This window comes from Cervus canadensis, chromosome 8, assembly GCF_019320065.1.
Source record: "Cervus canadensis isolate Bull #8, Minnesota chromosome 8, ASM1932006v1, whole genome shotgun sequence".
NCBI lineage: Eukaryota > Metazoa > Chordata > Mammalia > Artiodactyla > Cervidae > Cervus > Cervus canadensis.
This window is the reverse complement of record NC_057393.1, coordinates 83,693,799-83,711,493: the sequence shown is the minus strand read 5'-3', so window position 1 is coordinate 83,711,493 and position 17,695 is coordinate 83,693,799. Positions and strand designations below refer to the sequence as shown.

Below are 17,695 nucleotides of genomic sequence, written 5' to 3'. Positions count from 1 at the left end.
GTAACAAATTCAATGAAGACTTCAAAAATGGCCCATGTAAAAAAAATCTTAAAAAAAAAGAAAGAATTGGCTAGTCATTATGGGTCAATATACAAAAATATGTCAAGAACTTTGGTAATATGATTAGTATCATAAGACAGAGCAGAGCATTGCTAATCTCACCAAGAGGGACAGTATTTATAGGCATATTCTTTATGTTATTCATTCTACTGGAAATATGCAAAACTGGCTAAGTATAAAGTTCATGAAAGCTGAAAATAGGATGTAAGGTTCATAGAATCTACTATGCAGATTTTAGTAACTAGTTATATGCTGCAAAATGTGCAATGTAGGTAAACTGATGAAAACCTTCACTTGACAGCATCTGCCTCTTTGGAGGACTGGCATTTGCAGTCTTTGGTTTGCATAATCTTAAAGTATCTTAAATGAAGGAGTCGTGCACTAGGAACAAGAGATAAGTGCTTTCCTGTCCAAATTGTCTCAGACCCTGCGTTTTCTTACAGCGGTTTGTTAAATGGCAATTTGGTGGGTAATTGCATGGAGGATTGCGGGAACTACATAGTGATACTTGTGGTGAAATGCTCGACTTTCTTCAGAAGTAAATGGCCGTATAGTGAGGACAGAGAGTACCACAGTCCGAATTTAGACGGCCTCAATGATTCATACTGATATCTCATAGCTTATCGCAATTCACAGTTAAGCACTTCTAATAGAGTATAAACTCCGGTCTGTTTATACTCCAGTATCGGGCATAGGCATTCACCATGTATTTGTTGAAGGAATTTGTTACAGTTCTATGTACCATGCATTCTGTGTGTCTGATCTGTGAGAAGCATGGTGCACCGACATTAGATACTAAAGAATTCTCAGGATGATCGGGTAATAGAGGTAATCTAAGTTTAAAATCACCTTTACTTGGAGGTGATCCACTCCGGGCATCCGGGTGAAAGATGATTCTTGCCTGAGATCTGAAGTGCCGCGGAAAGTACTGTGGGAGCCCCTTCCGCTCCCACAGGAGAAGGAATCATGAGCGCAGGTTTAAGGTCAGAAGCCGCAGGTGCAAGAGCCCAGGGAAACAGAAGGGCGCAGGTGGAAGGTTGCGCGCTCATCGGGTGCGCTCCGAATCCGATACCCGGAGCGGCCAGTAAGCGGCGCTGGGTCTCGGATTTGGTGGCCCCGAGGAGCGGGCTGCGGATTACCTGCAGCAGAGGGGAGCCGGCGAGCTCCTCCCCGCCCGTCCGCCCCCACTCCCCGCCCCCACCGCGGCACTCACCCGGGCTCCGCCGGCTCAGCGCACTCGCTCGGAGGAGCCGGGGCCGAGCAGTCCGCCTGCGGCAGGCGGGGCGCGCGAAGCCAGCGCGGCGGGGCTGCGGGGCCGCTTGCCCGCGTCCTCCCGGCCGGGTCGCCCTCCTCCCGCACAGTGCGGCGCAGGGAGGCTCCCGCCTCCGCCGCCCCCGCCCGCCGGCCTCCTCCTCCGCTCTGCAGGCGGGGACCGCCTGGCGCTCGGCACCCAGCAGCCTCAGACCCCTCCCGCCCCCGGCTCCCGGCAGCAGGAACAGCGGCAGGAGACAGAGCGAGGGGCCGCCAGCGACGCCGGGCTCCGCGGGGTTCGGGAGCCGGCCCCTGCGAGAAGGAGCAGAGCCATGGCCGATGGGGGCGAGGGCGAGGATGAGATCCAGTTCCTGCGAACTGTAAGCGCCGCGCGTCTCGAGTTGCCCCGGAGGGGGGGCGGTTAGAGGGAGCCGGGGCATCCACTGGCCGGGTCGGCAGTGGGACGCGCGGGCGGGTAGGGGGCTGCCTCCAGGGATGCGGGAGGAGCCGGGCAACCCCCCGGGGGCGCAGGTGTGCGAGCCGGGGCGAGGGAAGGGAGGGTGCGTGTCTGTGCGCCCGTGTGTAAAGCCCGGAGACCGAGCGTGGCCGGAGCGCGAAGAGCGGCCGGCGGCGCACCGGCTTGGTCCCGGGGCGCTGAGATCGGGAGCCTCGGAGCAGCGGGAATCTGGGGACTCGGCGGCTGCAGATCCGGCCTGACCGGTCGGCGACGCTGGGAGCTTCGGGGCAGCTGGGGGCACAGACCGTACCTAGTGGCCGGTGGGGAGCGGGGACCGGCGGGGACGCGGTTGTTGCCCGGAATTCCGCCGCGGCGCGGTTTCTCGGCTTTCGGGTTAGACCCGCGCGCAGTCACGCAACCCCGGGATTCGCCTAGTTGGCGTGGCTGGGGTCGGGGAAGCGGGTGCAGGGTGTGCCCCGAGACTGCCCGCAAGTCGAGGTGCTGCGCAGGGGAGGGAGACATCGAGGTGCCTGGGTTCGGGCCGTTGGTGGTGCTGAGACTGCTCGCACAACGTGGAAGGGATGGGAAGTGAGTGTCTGTGCACGCGCACGCGGGGGCGGCGGGGGACCTCGTGAACGCGTCGTTCTCTAAATGTTGGCTTATTGAACGCTGAGTGCAGCAAAGTGCGTGTGTGTGTGCGTTCGCGTGTGTGTAAGGGTAGGGAGGCTACCCGGAATTTCCACGCTGAGCGGCAGCAGGGAAAGCTTGGCTTCACACTAATACGGTTTTTTTCTCCTTAAGTACCCCTTGGCAGGGCTCCTTCCTGTCGCTGATTTGTTCGAACGCTGCAGATACTTCCCTGGCTGAGGCTTTCTTTGCTCCCCTCGAAGCTGGGACTGGAGAGCCCCTTGGCAAAAGAAAATGTCGTAACTTCTGCTTAAGAATCGCCGGGGTAGCGTTTGCAGCATCCTTTCGGTCTTTCCTTTCCCTGCACTTGCCGCCTCCTCTCCGAAGGATATTCCCTTCCAGGATTCCCTCCACCTCCCATCCCCCTGCCAAAGACTGCAGCTTCTCCAGTCTCTTCTTTCCCCAAGAGTAAAAAAGCTGTCGCTGCCCACTTCCTATTACCCCCACAGTCACAGACAATTAGAGCGAGACTTAGGTTTTGAAATATTAAACAGATAGCAACTTTTAGGTGCGAAAAGAGCCTAGATGATGTATTTGGGTCCTGAACGAGTGAAAACAGTACATTTGTCCAAGAGCATTCTAAGTGGCCTGTTTTTCTATTTAGCTCTTCTAATTTTTTTTTTTTTTTTTTTGCACTCATTTTTGCTTGGGGGTAGGGGCTTTAGAAAGAATAAAATCCAGAGTACACATCAGATTGGCCAGTGATTTGATCTAATAGCTGCGATTCATGCACCATTACATATGCTGTTGGTGGTAACTACTGCTCCACCACCCGGCCCTAAAGAACCAGTTCAGGAAAACCTTGCTCATCAGGAGTATTTTAAGCCTACTAGTAAGACAGTTTACTTTTATTTATTTATTTATTTTTTTAGTGGAAAACTATCTATATGGTTTTCTAATAACTAATAAAAAGCCACGTGAAAAGCTGTTTCTCAATACCGTGAAAGCTTTTGTTTGGGTGGGTAAAATATTTAGTTGCTGTGTAATCTCTAAATTCAATTTTTTTCCATACTCCATAGGGTTAAAATTAGCTAGAAAATTTTGGAAGGCTCTGTGCACTCAAGGGCTTCCTGCAGGCTTAAATGTTAAGCCGAGCTCATGGAGGTGGTGTTATCAGAATACTTAATGGGGACCGAGGTAATGTGCTTGCTGATGGGCTTCAGTACATATAAAGTAATGTTAAGTCTGTGCCCCTGGACAGCTGCCTGTCAGCCCCAGCGACACCTTTGATAAGTGGGTCCTGGGTAGAGATCTGGCAGTCCTAGGCTGGGATTTTTCTTTTAATAAAACATCCGTAGGCTGTTGTGCTGATGATAAATGACCTTGAAGGAGGTAGCTTGGTGGAGCAGGGGAATTTTTTTGGTGTGGCATGAACATCTAAAAGGAAAAACATGCCTTTCCCTCTAAATTTTAGTTTTAATACAGAAACTCTCAAATGCTTTATCACTCCTCTGTCTGCCCTTGCTGCTTTCTATTTTATTCTCTTAACCTGAGAATGTTGTTGGTTCAGAAATGTTAATGGAATTAGGAATGGAGAGAATGTAGTTCTTACATTTTTTTGGGGGGGGCATTTTTTTCTTTGTTTTTTTTGGTAGCCCAGGGAGTATTAACAGCCTGCACATCTACATAAAATGGTTACAGAGTATGGATAACTGTCCTGTTTAAAAAAAAAAAAAAAGTCAAACTGTTAGTCGTTAAAAGGCCATAATGGTGAATTTGACCAGACATATTGTATATTCTGAGTAGAGCACCTTAAATATTTTTTTGGGTTTTTATTCAGGCACAGCAGTGCTTTGTTGAATCTCTGGCATCTTTGTGTCCACAGAAAGCTTTTCTTCTTCCTTCTTCTTGCAGAGGTTTATGATCACTGTCAAGGAAGCAAAAGTGAAGTCTTAAATGGATTCCATTCCTGAGTTATGACTGCTGCTGTTAATTAATGAGTTGATTAATCAGTTAATTAATTCTTCATTTGTAAAGGGGAGTTTTGTCACTGTTTAGCCCCTGTTAGTCTCTCTCCTAGCTCTTTTCCATTATGCAGTTGTGAGTTTGCTAATATTCCTTTTAAACGCTTACACAGATGAAAGATCATCCATTCAGTGGTTTTCCCACCAGCTAGAAGCAAGCCTACTCTGATGTGTTTATCTGTGAGAGAAATTAAGAATATATACATGTAAATGCTTAATGTGCTGGGACACTTAGAAGAATCCTATCATGAAATACACCTTCAGCCCATGATGGATTTTATTCACTATCATTTCCACACACAACCATGATTTGCGATGTGTTGTTTATTTTATTTTAAAAATGTCCTTGGCTTACCAGGATAGCGATGATGGAATCCCTTAACTGTAAGCAAACTGTGATGTAAAACAACACCGGAGTTGATTTTTCCTAAGTACTTTGCTTTTCTTTCATTTTGTGTAAGCACAGAGGAGTTACTCTGGGGGTGTGCTGTGTTTTGTAGTTTTGCATTTATGCAAAGGTTGAGACTTCAGACTTAATCCAGGCTGCAGAAGTTCTTCCAATAGGAATGTGTCTTCCTTTGCAGAATGAGATAGTTCACCATAGATTTCTTCTCAATGCTTCCACATCTGGCTTGCTGTTGATAGGAAGCATCTCAGAAAGGATTCAGCAATTAATGGTGAAAGAAAGTGAAAGTCGCTCAGTCGTGTCCATTGGAGTTCTCCAGGCTGCAATACTGGAGTGGGTAGACTTTGCCTTCTCCAGGGGATCTTCCCAACCCAGGGATCAAACCCAGATCTCCCGCATTGCAGGCGGATTCTTTACAGCTGAGCCACAAGAGTGATTATAAAGTGTAAATGCCAGTGCACAACACAGGGAAATAGATCAGACTGGAATGTGTAGCCCCAGTTTGTAGGGGTCCAGGGAGGTTAATTGTACAAAGTCAGCTGCTCAGTGGTGCGGAAGCAAGACTAAAACTCAGATCTTAGGTGGATGTCTTTTCCAGGAGAGAAAGCCTTCTTTATCAGTTGCTGAAGCGTGTTTTTGGTTTACAGCAAATAGGAGACACAGTCAGTTTTCTCAGCTATGGGAATGTCACAGAGTACAAACAAGATTCTGGGTGAGCACTTTTTGCTCCCTTGATAATGAAGGCATGAGGAGCTATCGGTAGATATGCACTGTGGTATTTTTTTTGTTTTCCCCAAGTAACTGTTGGAAAACTGACCCAGGCTTATTTTTGTCGCTTATTTTTCTTAATCTAGAAATTGGTGTGTGCACATTGGCAGAAGGGCAGGATCTGAAACACTTAGGGCACTAATTTACTTGACATTCCATCTTGTTTGTCCTTTGGCTTTAGATAAGTGTTTTTATCAAGGCTGAATTGCCCGAGAAAGGATTACAACTTCTGGGTGACTGTGCTTCTGTAAATAACCCTTGGGGAAGAGGGAGTGATGACAAGGCATACATCTGTCTCCTGAAACTCTGACATTATGGAGATTTTGTTAATTTAAAAAAAACATTTGTTGATCACCTTCTTTATGCTTGGCAAGATGCTAGGTGTTAAGCATAAGGAAAACAAGTGGTCTGCAATTACACTGGCAAAGCAAAGACTTAGAGGCTGGCATGGAACAATTAGATGGAAAAAGCACATGTAGAAACACTGAGATACTTGGGTAGGAAGAGACTGTTGGAAAACATTACCTTGTCTTCCCTTGTGTCTCCTTCCCCTGTCATTTTGCAGATAAAGAAAAGCTCAGAGAGGTGAAATGGTTTGGCCCAGCATCACACTCCAGATTAGTGACTGTCTTGGCTCAGGCCCCTATAATAGAATACCATGGACTGGGTGGTTTAAACAACAAACATTTATTTCTTATGGTTCTGGAGTTTGTTGGAGCCAAGATCAAGGCGCCAGTAGATCTAGCATGTGATGAGGACTCTCTTCCTGGTTTGAGATGTCTGTCTTCTTGTTGTAGTCTTATATAGCTGAGGGAAAAATCATTTCTCCTATGTTTCTTCTATTTATTTATTTTAAAACACTTTATGTTAGAGTTTAGCGGATTCACAATGTTGTGATAGTTTCAGGTGCACACCGAAGTGACTCGGCCATATATACATGTGTCCATTCTCTCCCAAACGCCTCTCACATCCAGGCTGCCATATAACATTGAGCAGAGTTTCCCCGTGCTATACTTGTTGATTATCCATTTAAAATACAGCAGTGTGTACATGTTGATCCCCAACTCCCTAACTATCCTTTCCCCTCATCCTTTCCCTCCTCACACCCATAAATTCATTCTTTAAGTCTCTGAGTCTATTTCTTCTTATAAGGGCACTAACCCCATTCACAAGGGTCCCACCCTCATGATCTAATTACCTCTCCTACTTCCTGATACTGTCCCCTTGGGAGTTAGGATTTCAACACAGGAGACTTGGGGGGATGCAAACATTCAGCCCATAATAGCAGCATTAGAGTAATGCAAAGTATGTGAAAATCTCTGAAAAATTGCCCATATTTCTAGTTTATTAGCACAGCATTCTTTGTATAGTAGATCTAAATCCACCTGTTCAGTTTTATACTTACCGTCACCTTTACAGGGTTCATTGTCTAAATCTACCCTCTTGTCCTAGCTGTTGACAAGGACGTTTCTTTCTTCCTTTCTGAAGTTGCAATCCCTCTTGTGTCCCACATCTCAGATCTCAGATGCTCGCTGGTCCATGATGGGAATCTTGCATGCATTCCATCCTTTCTCTGCCTCCCCCTCTACTTGTTCCCTCTGGTCAATCTTGAATCATGCTAAGTTCTCCTATCTTAAAATTTCTTTGTTTGACCCTAGCCTTCTTTTGCCACTCAGCTCCTCAAGATGTGGTCTCCACCACTCCAGGTCATTCTCACTTCTGTGAGAATCACTTCTGTTAAAATCACTTGAGTAGATGATATGATGGTAACCTCCTCTATGCCAAATCTAAATGTTTCCCCCACCCCTGTTCCTTGAGACCTCACAAACTCTACCAACCTGCCTCTACTTTTGGAAGCTCCTTTGTCTGCCTCTGGAGCTAGGATACATTTTTAGTTATTTTTGTACATTTCTGGGCACACTTTTTTGGGGTTCTTTTCACTTTATCGACTCCAGGTCTTCAGTTGTCCTCAAAGATGCTGTCCTATGTCTAGTTCTCACTCTTCTGCCTTCGTGAGCTTATCTATGCCTCACAGTCTGGGATCCTTGGACTAATAGAGTTTGAAAAGTGTAACAGTGGCTTCATCCAGCTCTGGGAGCCAGAGGAGTGACATGAACTTTCCCAATGCTGTTTGTTTGCGTAGCGGAAACCCTCCCAGATCTGCTGGCCTTTGGGCTCTCATTTCCAGCGGCCTGCAGCCTGTTTGAACTCCCCTCTTACTCTGTACACGCCATCCTGAGTACATGTGTGTTCTGACCCCCCTGGGGCTCTTCCTCCCAGTGGTGGGCATTGGCCAGTGGCTCTGGCCTAAACATACCAGTGTGATCCTAATCTCCAGAAGAGCACCTGAATCCACCAGGACCTAGCTTAGGGACTCAAGAAAGTTTTAAAAATATTTTCCTTAAACTCTAAAGATACCAAGTGCTTTAGTTCAGTTCTTTTTGTTCCTTTCGTTCTTTTATTTGTCGTCATCTCCTGTCACTGTTGACCTGGCTGCCTAGCTCAGGTTTGGATTTCTTTCTCACCCCAGCACTTGTTCTCGCCCTCAATTCCCCCTCTCCCAGCCACTGCACTCCCCTTGAACCCTCCTGCCTTCGCAGCCCCTTAAACACCCTCGTGTTCCTGCCACCATTCCTTGGCTCTGGATTCCTGGCACACACAGTCTGACTTCTCTCCTTGAATCAGAATCATCTGATTCTTGACCCCTTACTTGGGTTCCCTATCATGCAAGGTCTCACCCTTGTGAGGAAATAATGGGAGGAAAGTGACTGAGACAGGTGAACGAATGCAAGAAAGGGAATAAAGGAGGGCTAAGTGACTCTGAGTGACAGGGGCTGCCGGGAGAGACCCTGGGTTCACTCCACAATCTGTCCTTCAAGTGAGAAGCTTCTAGATGGTGAGGTGACTTCCTGGGCATCACAGGGGCATCCAGTGGAGAGATTTTGTCGGCTTACTTTCGTCTTTATTAATTATGGGAAGAATGTTGGGATGGGAACTTGGCTAGTAAGTGTAACCTTGAGATTGGTGAGAGTCCCATAAAAATGGGAGAATGTTGGGATGGGAACTTGGCTAGTAAGTGTAACCTTGAGATTGGTGAGAGTCCCATAAAAATTCTTTCAGGAACTGAAAAATGGGGAATTGTTTACCTCTGAGCGGCTCATTGCCTTGTTAAGAGTCCTAGGGTCAGCCAGACTCAAACCATTTAGAAGAATGAGTGTAATAAAACCTTGCCCTGGGACTGGACATCACATTTTTTTTCACAATATCATCCATTGTCATTTATTTGTAATAAGCAATCAAACAAATGCATTAGATTCAGAATCTAGAAGCTGGAGGTCAGTTTCTTCTATATATTATCTTTTTTTCCCTTATGCTTTCAACAAATATATATTTTGTACCTATGATGCGCTATGTATAACAAGCACATCAGCTATTATTGTGGATTAAAAAAAAATTTCATATAAGCCTTGGCTGCTTAGAAGTTCACAGACAAATAAAGGGCCCTTTAGCACAAGCATAGAACATCATATGTTAATAATACATTCTGAGAACAAATATTGGACATGCATACTTTGGGTGATGCTGGGGATCCCTGGGTATTTTCATCTTTGTGGATCACAGCATCAGCAACTAAACTCATAGTGATGTCTTGTTCTCCATCATCTCAGCTTTGAAGCACTTCTCTGACTTCCTTTTTTCACTTGGGCTGGTCAAGAATTGACCCATATTTCTGGGGTTTCCTAAACATTATAGATAGTTGGCCTCAAAGCCCAGATGAAAAGCTGCTCTTCCTGCTTCCAGTGGCCCAGTAAGAATCCTGCAGCGCTTGTTTCTTCTGAAAATCGAAGCTTGAAGTTTTCCATGTAGCTGACTTGGGGTGTTCAGAGGACTGGCGCAGAGTTGCCTCCATGCCCATTATCCAAGCAGAGTCCACAGAGCAAGAACCACTGACACGTGTGCCCAGATGAGACCTCCCCTAGGTGTCTGTGCCTGGCAGCTCCTGTCACCAGGCAATCATCTGTATTTGCCGGTTTCCTGACGAAGACCTTAGCTCTCACTGGGGAGCCAAGGCAGATGCAGGGCACAGTGAGTGGAACAGTAGAAAGTACTGTGGGAGCTCAGAGAGTGACAGGCCTTGCTGGGTCTGGAGGGGGTTGAGGCAGGACTTACCTCCTGGGTGCTGGGAGCACTCCTTGTCCACAGGGATGAACACTTCCTAGTGTGATTGGAGAGCAGGGGTTCAGAATCTGCATCAGCCTGGGAGGAAGAACAAATCTGTGTGGTCCATTTATTGATATTTGTTCTCCTAATCAAGCACTTTTATTATTCCCCTTAAAGGAGTTTGTGATCTTAAAAACTTTGTTTTTGCACATTGGTTCCACTTCTAATGCAATTGCAATAGTTTTTTTTTTTTAAGGTTGTTTTTGTGAACTTTATTATTTTTTAAAACTACTTTTTATTGAAATACAGTTGCTTTACAGTGCTGTGTTAGTTCTACTGTACAGCAAAGTGAATTAGCTACACACACACATATGTCCCTTCTCTTCTGGACTTCCTCCCCATTTCGGTCACTGTGGAGCATTGAGTAGAGCTCCTTGAGCTGCATAGTAGGTTCTCAGGAGGTGTTTGTTTTATGTGGTGGTGGTGGTTTGGGCGCCAAGTTGTGTCTGAATGGTTGCAACCCCATGGACTGTAGCCAGCCAGGCTCCTCTGTTCATGGGATTTCCCAGACTAGAATACTGGAGTGGGTTGCCATTTCCTTCTTCAGGGGATCTTCCCGACCCAGGGGTTGAACCCAAGTCTCCTGCTTGGCGGGTGGATTCTTTACCACTGAGCCCCCTGGGAAGCCCAAAAGCCCAATCTATTTTATACATAGTATCAGAGTATATATATATATCTCAACCCTAATATATGTGTATAAATATATATACACACACACACATCAATATGAATTGATATATATATATCAATCCTAATATATACATATATCCTAGTGTGTGTATATATATATATAAAATATACATGTCAACCCTAATCTCCCAGTTTATTTCCCTCTGAATTTAGAATCAGACTCATATAGTTCACATGAGCTCATGAGTTTCACTGATTTTTAATACACAACCAAAGCCACAAAGTAAAAGATTTTTTTGAGAGCACGAAGAAAAAGAGATAAGAAAAAAGAAAAATTCCAGGAACAAAAAAATCAAATCCTTAATGTTGAGTAAATTGGGGCATTGTTAACATAGGTACTGAATGTCACGCTGAGCTTCTAGTCATTAAAAGTTGTGCTCACTTGTTTTCCACAGTGGGTTTATGGTGATCAAAATATGACCTGTCTTAAATTTTACTAAAGTCTGTGTTTATCTTACACACCCAAAGACATTTTCATGAAGAAATTTTGGTCACACACACGAAAGAAAGATAGTACTCCATATTTCTTTTTACCAAATTTTGATCATAAAGTACTTCAGGGACACGTACAATTACGATCCCATCGGGTAGAGCACAGTCCTTTTAGAGAAGAACAGCATGTTCAAGGATGATTAGGGCACTTGAAAATGTCAGCAGGGACACATACTCGCCCACCTCACTGAATTGAATCCTCGGCGCTCTTTTATCGTTCTCCTTGTTATCATATAGAATATTCCCTCCATCCCCTTTGGTCCTGGACACATCTGATATGATGTGTCTTTTAAGACCGTGCCCACTGTTGGGAGTTATGATCAGCTTACAAATTCTGGCTTGTTGGTTTGGTGACCTGTCAGGAGAACATTTCCTCTTGAGTCACAGACAAATGAAAAGCTGGAATGAACTGTTTCTGATTGATGGCTGTCAAAGGAGCTTAAAGCCTCCAGTTCTGCTTCTGTCCTCTTTGTGACAGTAAAGGGGACCATCATCTCCTGAAGACGGGGTCTTGTTACTGAGTTTAAAAGTCTCGCTGCTGCAACAGAGAAGGGCATTGCTCAGGAAAGCCTACAAAAATCAGCCCAGCTTCAGTCCTAGTCATGCAAAAGCAGATGAATGAACTAGGAAAGGAGAAGCAGTGATTGTGGTCCCATCCCTTTCTGCTCCAGTGCCCTGTCTATTCTTTATTTTTTTTTCCTGTGAGACTGCTTTAGTATCCATCCATCTATCTGTCTGTCTGTCTGTTTGAGGTACAGTTCACAAATACCATTTTATTAGTTTCAGATGTGCAACATAATGATAGTGATATTTGTATATATTGCAAAATGATCAGCATGTTTGGTTGAACATCCATCACCACATGTAAAGATTTTATATTTTTTTCTGTGATAGGATCTTTCCTGTGATAGGAACTTTTTCGCACTCATTTCACATGCTAGCAAGGTAGTGCTCAAAATCCTTCGAGCTAGGCTTCAATAGTATGTGAACCGAGAATTTCCAGATATACAAGCTGGATTTAGAAAAGTCAGAGGAATCAGAGATCAAATTGCCAACATCCTTTGGATCATAGAAAAGGCAAGGGAATTCCAGAAAAACATCTATTTCTGCTTCATTGACTACGCTAAATCCTTTGACTGTGTGGATCACAACAAACTGTGGAAAATTCTTAAAGAGATGGGAATGCCAGATCACTTTACCTGCCTCCCGAGATACCTGTGTGCAGGTCAAGAAGCAACAGTTAGAATTGGACATGGAACAAAAGACTATTTCAGAATTTGGAAAGGAGTATGTAAAGGCTGTGTATCATTACCCTGTTATTTAACTTACATGCAGAGTACATCATGCAAAATGCCAGGCTGTATGACTCACAAGCTGGAATCAAGATTGCTGGAGAAATATCAATAACCTCAGATATGCAGATGATACCACTCTAATGGCAGAAAGTGAAGAGGAACTAAAGAGCCCTTGATGAGGATGAAAGAGAGTGAAAAAGCTGGCTTAAAACTCAACATTCAAAAAATTAAGATCATGACATCGAGTCGCATCACTTCATGGCAAATAGATAGGGAAAAAATATAAACAATGACAGATTTTATTTTCTTGGACTCCAAAATCACCATGGACAGTGACTGCGGCCAGGAAATTAAAAGATGCTTGCTCCTGGAAAGAAATGACAAAACCCACTGAAATGTTGTGAAGTAATTAGCCTCCAACTAATAAAAAAAAAAAAAGAAAAGCCACAACAAACCTAGACAGTGTTTAAAAAGCAAAGATGTCACTTGGCCAACAAAGATCCATTTAGTCAAAGCTGTTGTTTCTCCAGTAGTCATATATGGATGTGAGAGTTGGACCATAAAGAAGGCTGAGTGCTGAAGAATTGATGCTTTTGAACTGTGATGCTGAAGACTCTTGAGGGTCCCTTGGATTGCAAGGAGGTCAAACCAGTCAATCCTAAAAGAAGTGAACCCTGAATATTCATTGGAAGGACTGATGCTGAAGCTGAAGCTCCAATACTTTGGCCACCTGATGGAGCTGAAGCTCCAATACTTTGGCCACTGACTCATTGTAAAAGACTGTGGTGCTGGGAAAGATTGAAGGCAGGAGGAGAGGGGGGTGACTGAGGATGAGAAGGTTGGATGGCATCACCAACTCGATGGACATGTTTGAGCAAATTCCAGGAAATAGCGAAGGACAGGGAAGCCTGGTGTGCTGCAGTCCACTGGGGTGGCAAACAGACATGACATAGTGACTGAACACCAACAGGTACTTTTAAGATCTGTCTTAGCAACTTTCACACACACAGTACAGTAGTATCATACTGACTGTAGTCACCATGCTTTACATTGTATTCCTAGGACTTATCTATTTTATAACTAAACTCAAGGAGGTTTGTACCTTTTGACTTCCTTCACCCGTTTTGCCACCCCCCCTTCCTCCCTAGCAACCACCAATTTGTTCTCTCTGAGTCTGGTGGTTTTGTTTTTAATTTTAGATTCTCATTATAAGTGAGATCATACAGTATTGTCTTTGTCTGACTTATTTCACTCAGCTTAATACCCTCGTGGTCCACTTGTATTGTTGCACATGGCAAGATTTCATTCTTTTTTATGGCTGGATGATATTTCATTGTGTGTGTATTTGATTCATTCATATAAATTCTCAGAAATGGGATTTTTGGATCATATGGTAGTTCTTTCTATTTTAATCTTTTTTAGGATTCTCAGTACTGTTTTCCATAGTGGCTGAACCAGTTTGTATTCCCACCAAGCCATTCTAATGGGGTTATGTTATAGTTCTCTGTGTTTTTTTTTTTTGCCATTGTACATATCTTCCTTTTTTATTTAGCTCATTGTGGTTTTGATTAATTTTTTCCTTGAGTTCATTTTGAAATATTTGTGGAGTACCTACTGTGTACTAGGGGCCATTCTGTGTGCTAGAACTCCTATATATTTGAGCTTGTTCCTGAGTTTCTTTTTGTAAAGTTTATTTTATTAAAGTATAGTTGATTTACAATGTTGTGTTAATTTCTGCTGTATAGCAAAGTGACTCAGTTATACATACATGCATTCTTTTTCATATTCTTTTCCATTATGATTTATCACAGGATATTGGATACAGTTCCCCATGCTATACAGTGAGACCTCATTGTTTATCCTTCCTATGTGTAATACTTTGCATCTGCTAATCCCCAACTCCCAATCCATCCCTTCTCTCCCCCTTGGCCCGAGTTTCTTATGTTTGGTGGGTTGGACGGGGAATAAGCAGAGAGCGGATGTTCTACTACAGAGTAGACATGAGACAGAGAACTGGTGTGGGAGAAGATGGGACAGGAAGTAGGGGTCCATGTCTGGTAGTTATGATGGTCTAAGTCTTCATGGAGGAGACAGCATTTACAGTCACACAATTTTCAAATTGAAAAGGAACTTCTGGTCTAACTCCATGATTTGTAGTGATGGAAAATGCAAGGACCTCAGGTATGTTGGCTACCATTTACTTGGCTCAGGATTGCCACCATTTATCTGATTCCCAGAGCAATTCATTTAGTCCATAAAGCGGTTAATTGCTGTTGTACAGATCACAAAACTGAGCTGTAGGTAGTGAAATTACTTACTTCAGGTCAGTTCATGAGTAAGAGATGTTGGTGGTGAGCCCAAGGTCTTTCTGATGCCAAAACCCTTTTCTTTCCTTTCCTCCTTCCTTCCTCCCTTCCAGTAGTCAGGGAACATTGGGAAAGACTGAATTTGGCCAATAATGAAAAGAATCATGGGTGCCCTGTTCTCCATCAGTCCCTCATTTGAGTTATCTTTACCTTTTGTTCAGCTTTGAGCTATTTTACAACTCTTTAAGTTGTAGAAAACTAATGGTAATGGCTCCTGGATCTTGGATTCTTGATCAGAGAAAATGCAGATTGCATCTAGTGGCATGCAGGTGTGGGTACTGAGCAGTTTTGCACTCAGCAAGCAAATTCATTTCAGGTTTCCTGATGGATGCGTATATTCATATGTTCTTTGGATTTTCCTTTGAACGTGTGGTAATGTCACACCGGTGCTTTCCTTTAATTATGAATTCAGTAAAATCTTAAACACATGTGCATTTTTGTTTGAGTGCTGCTTTTCCCAGGAAAACGTTATCTTTCGTGTCCCTCATATACCCTTTAAAGATGGATAGGATTTTGGTGAATTGGTCTGGGGAGGTGGGCAAACAGGATGCCAGGGGAGAAGGGATGTAAGTGGAGGCGGTGGGTTGGTACTCTGTTTTCTCATCCTTGGTACTTTTTTCACTCATGTCTGACCTGCTTTGTGTCCAGGAGATGCTTGTTTCTGCTGGGTGCTGGGAGCTCTCATCGCCTCTGCTCACTGCTTTAGATGGAGGCCGGGCACCAGATTCCCACTGTGGCTGGGCACTGGGTGTCTGTCCCTCTCTGCTGGGCTCCAGTGCCCTCCACGCTCACTCCTTGATCTCTTCCTTCACTGCCTTTTAAAGAAGCCCTGTGAGATTGCTGTTTCTTTTCTTGGCAGGATTGTGATGGAAACAGCCGGAAATACATGGGGCCATGTTTGGGAGAGAGATAATGTGAGAGTGTGGGCTGGGCTAATCCCTGAAGGGTGGGAACTTGAGACCACCAGGGACAGGGATTTATACTGAACTTACAAGGTAAGAAAGGCTCTTGAAGTTATCATTATTTTTTTTTTCTCCTCTCGTGAGGGAAATGGGTCAGAGCTGTCTGTTAGGAAGATTAATGTGGCAGCAATTTATAAGATAAATTGGGATACAGCGAGATCAGAGAGAGACCGCAGCTAAGAAGCCTATTAAGGACAGTCACCATGTACTCAGTGCGAGATAATTCAGCCTGAATTTGTGTGGTGGTTGTGGGAATGAAAAAGAGGGGGAAGGCTTAAGAGATGCTGTCCTACTGGAAGGGTGTACAGGATTGACTGGTAACGGATTTGATGTGAGGAGAAGCAAAAGATAGGGATGAGCCTGGGAAACTCAAACAAACATGGTCCAGGTGAATGTTTTAGGGGAAGCTAGTAGGATTAGTTTGAGACATCCTGATTTTAAGGTATGTTATGGTTAGATTTGCATCCCTCCCCAAATGTTTCAATAGGAGTCTTAACCCTTAGGACGTCAGAATGTGGTCTTATGTGGAGACAGGGTCTTTACAGAGGTAGTGAAGCTAAAATGAGGTCATAAGGGTGGGCTCTGGGGCTTCCCCGGTAGTGCAGTGATGAAGAATCTACCTGCTAATGCAGGAGACCCAGGAGACGTGGGTTCAATCCTTGTGTCAGGAAGATCCCCTAGAGGAGGAAATGGCAACCTGCTCCAGTATTCTTGCCTGGAGAATCCCATGGACAGAGGATCCTGGTGAGCTACAGTCCATGGGTTTGTGAAGAGTTGGACATGCCTGGGCATGCACAGTTGCAAGGGTAGGCTCTACTCCAGTATGACCTGGTGTCTTTATAAAAAAAGGGGAAATTTGGACTCAGACGTGCAGAGGGAAGCTGATGTGGAGCTATACAGGGAGCAGACCACGTGAAGACAGATGCATTGGAGTGATGCCTCTCTGAGCTGGGGGATGCCGGGGCTGCCAGAAGCCAGGAGAGAGGCCTGGAACAGGTGCTCCCTCACAGACTTGGAAGGACCCAGCCCTGCTGACACCCTGATCTCAGACTTCTGGCCTCCAGAGCTGGGAGACAGTGCATTTCTGTTAAGCCGTCCATTTGCTGTGCTTTATGACAGCAGTCCTAGGAAACAGTCCAGGGGCAAAGCTGGAAATGTGGATTTCGTGTTTGGAAGAGAGGATGGGCCTAGAGAGACCCAAGATTTGGATACCACTGGTATGATAGCAAAGCCATGGAAATGGATGGGTTCTCAGACAAGGAGGGCATCAGAAGCAGAGTTAGATGACACAGGGAGGTGTTACTGATTGATGAGGACGAGGAGGAGAGGTGGTACCTTGAGGGGGAAGCAAGGTTGACGGAAAGCTACTGATTATTCCCACCCCACCCCCGCCCCCGCCCCCGCCTTTTTTTTTCTTTAAGGGAGAGCCCATAATCTATTGATGGTATCCGTGCAGCAACTGCCTAGATACGGTCAGGCTAGAGACTGCTCCACCCTCCACCTGCTGCCATAATTGGGCGCACAAATACATGGACACATCCTCTCTTTTAGCAGAGAATTACTTACTACTTTGCCTCGTTTGAGAGCACACACTATCTTCATTTGGTTTTAGGTTAGCTTCGCAAGCTTTCATTTTCTGCTGGGAACCTTGCAGTAAGCAATTAAACTTAGAGCTTCATTGATCCTAAGCTGGGCGTGTTTTGTTTGGATGTTGCGTGGTGCTGGTGATTAAATAATCCAGCCTAGCATATCCCTTAGGATGAGTGGGAGAAGTTCATCTCGCTCCTGGCTTTATTAATTTTTTTCCATAGCTCCTGATTCAAAAAGACTGCAGGGTTTATATACGTATTTACAAATAATTTTCAGCAAATGGACTATGTTAGAACAGTTTTCTGACAGCTCAGATCAGGGGAACATGTCAAAATATCTTAGGAGACAAAATGATTTTTCTGGTAACAACTGCCCTTGGCTCTCCTACTGTGATACATAGTTTAGCTGGCTATGTCAATTTCAGTAATTTTTCAGAGAATTAAGCAATTTACATTTTTCTGAGATATTTTAATTCCCATAAAGCTT

At 44.6% G+C, this 17,695-nt stretch overlaps 1 protein-coding gene across 1 annotated transcript in view; it reads left to right on the top strand.

Annotated features, from left to right (window-relative positions):
• Window positions 1-1,026: 1,026 nt before the first annotated feature.
• The window catches only part of LOC122446828 (basic proline-rich protein-like), a 217,770-nt gene continuing 201,101 nt past the window's right edge, over window positions 1,027-17,695 (top strand). Inside the window, exons 1-2 of the mRNA XM_043477305.1 lie at window positions 1,027-1,057; window positions 1,150-1,691. Of these exons, the coding sequence (XP_043333240.1) occupies window positions 1,027-1,057; window positions 1,150-1,691 (573 nt within the window). The remainder of the gene's footprint in view (window positions 1,058-1,149; window positions 1,692-17,695) is intronic.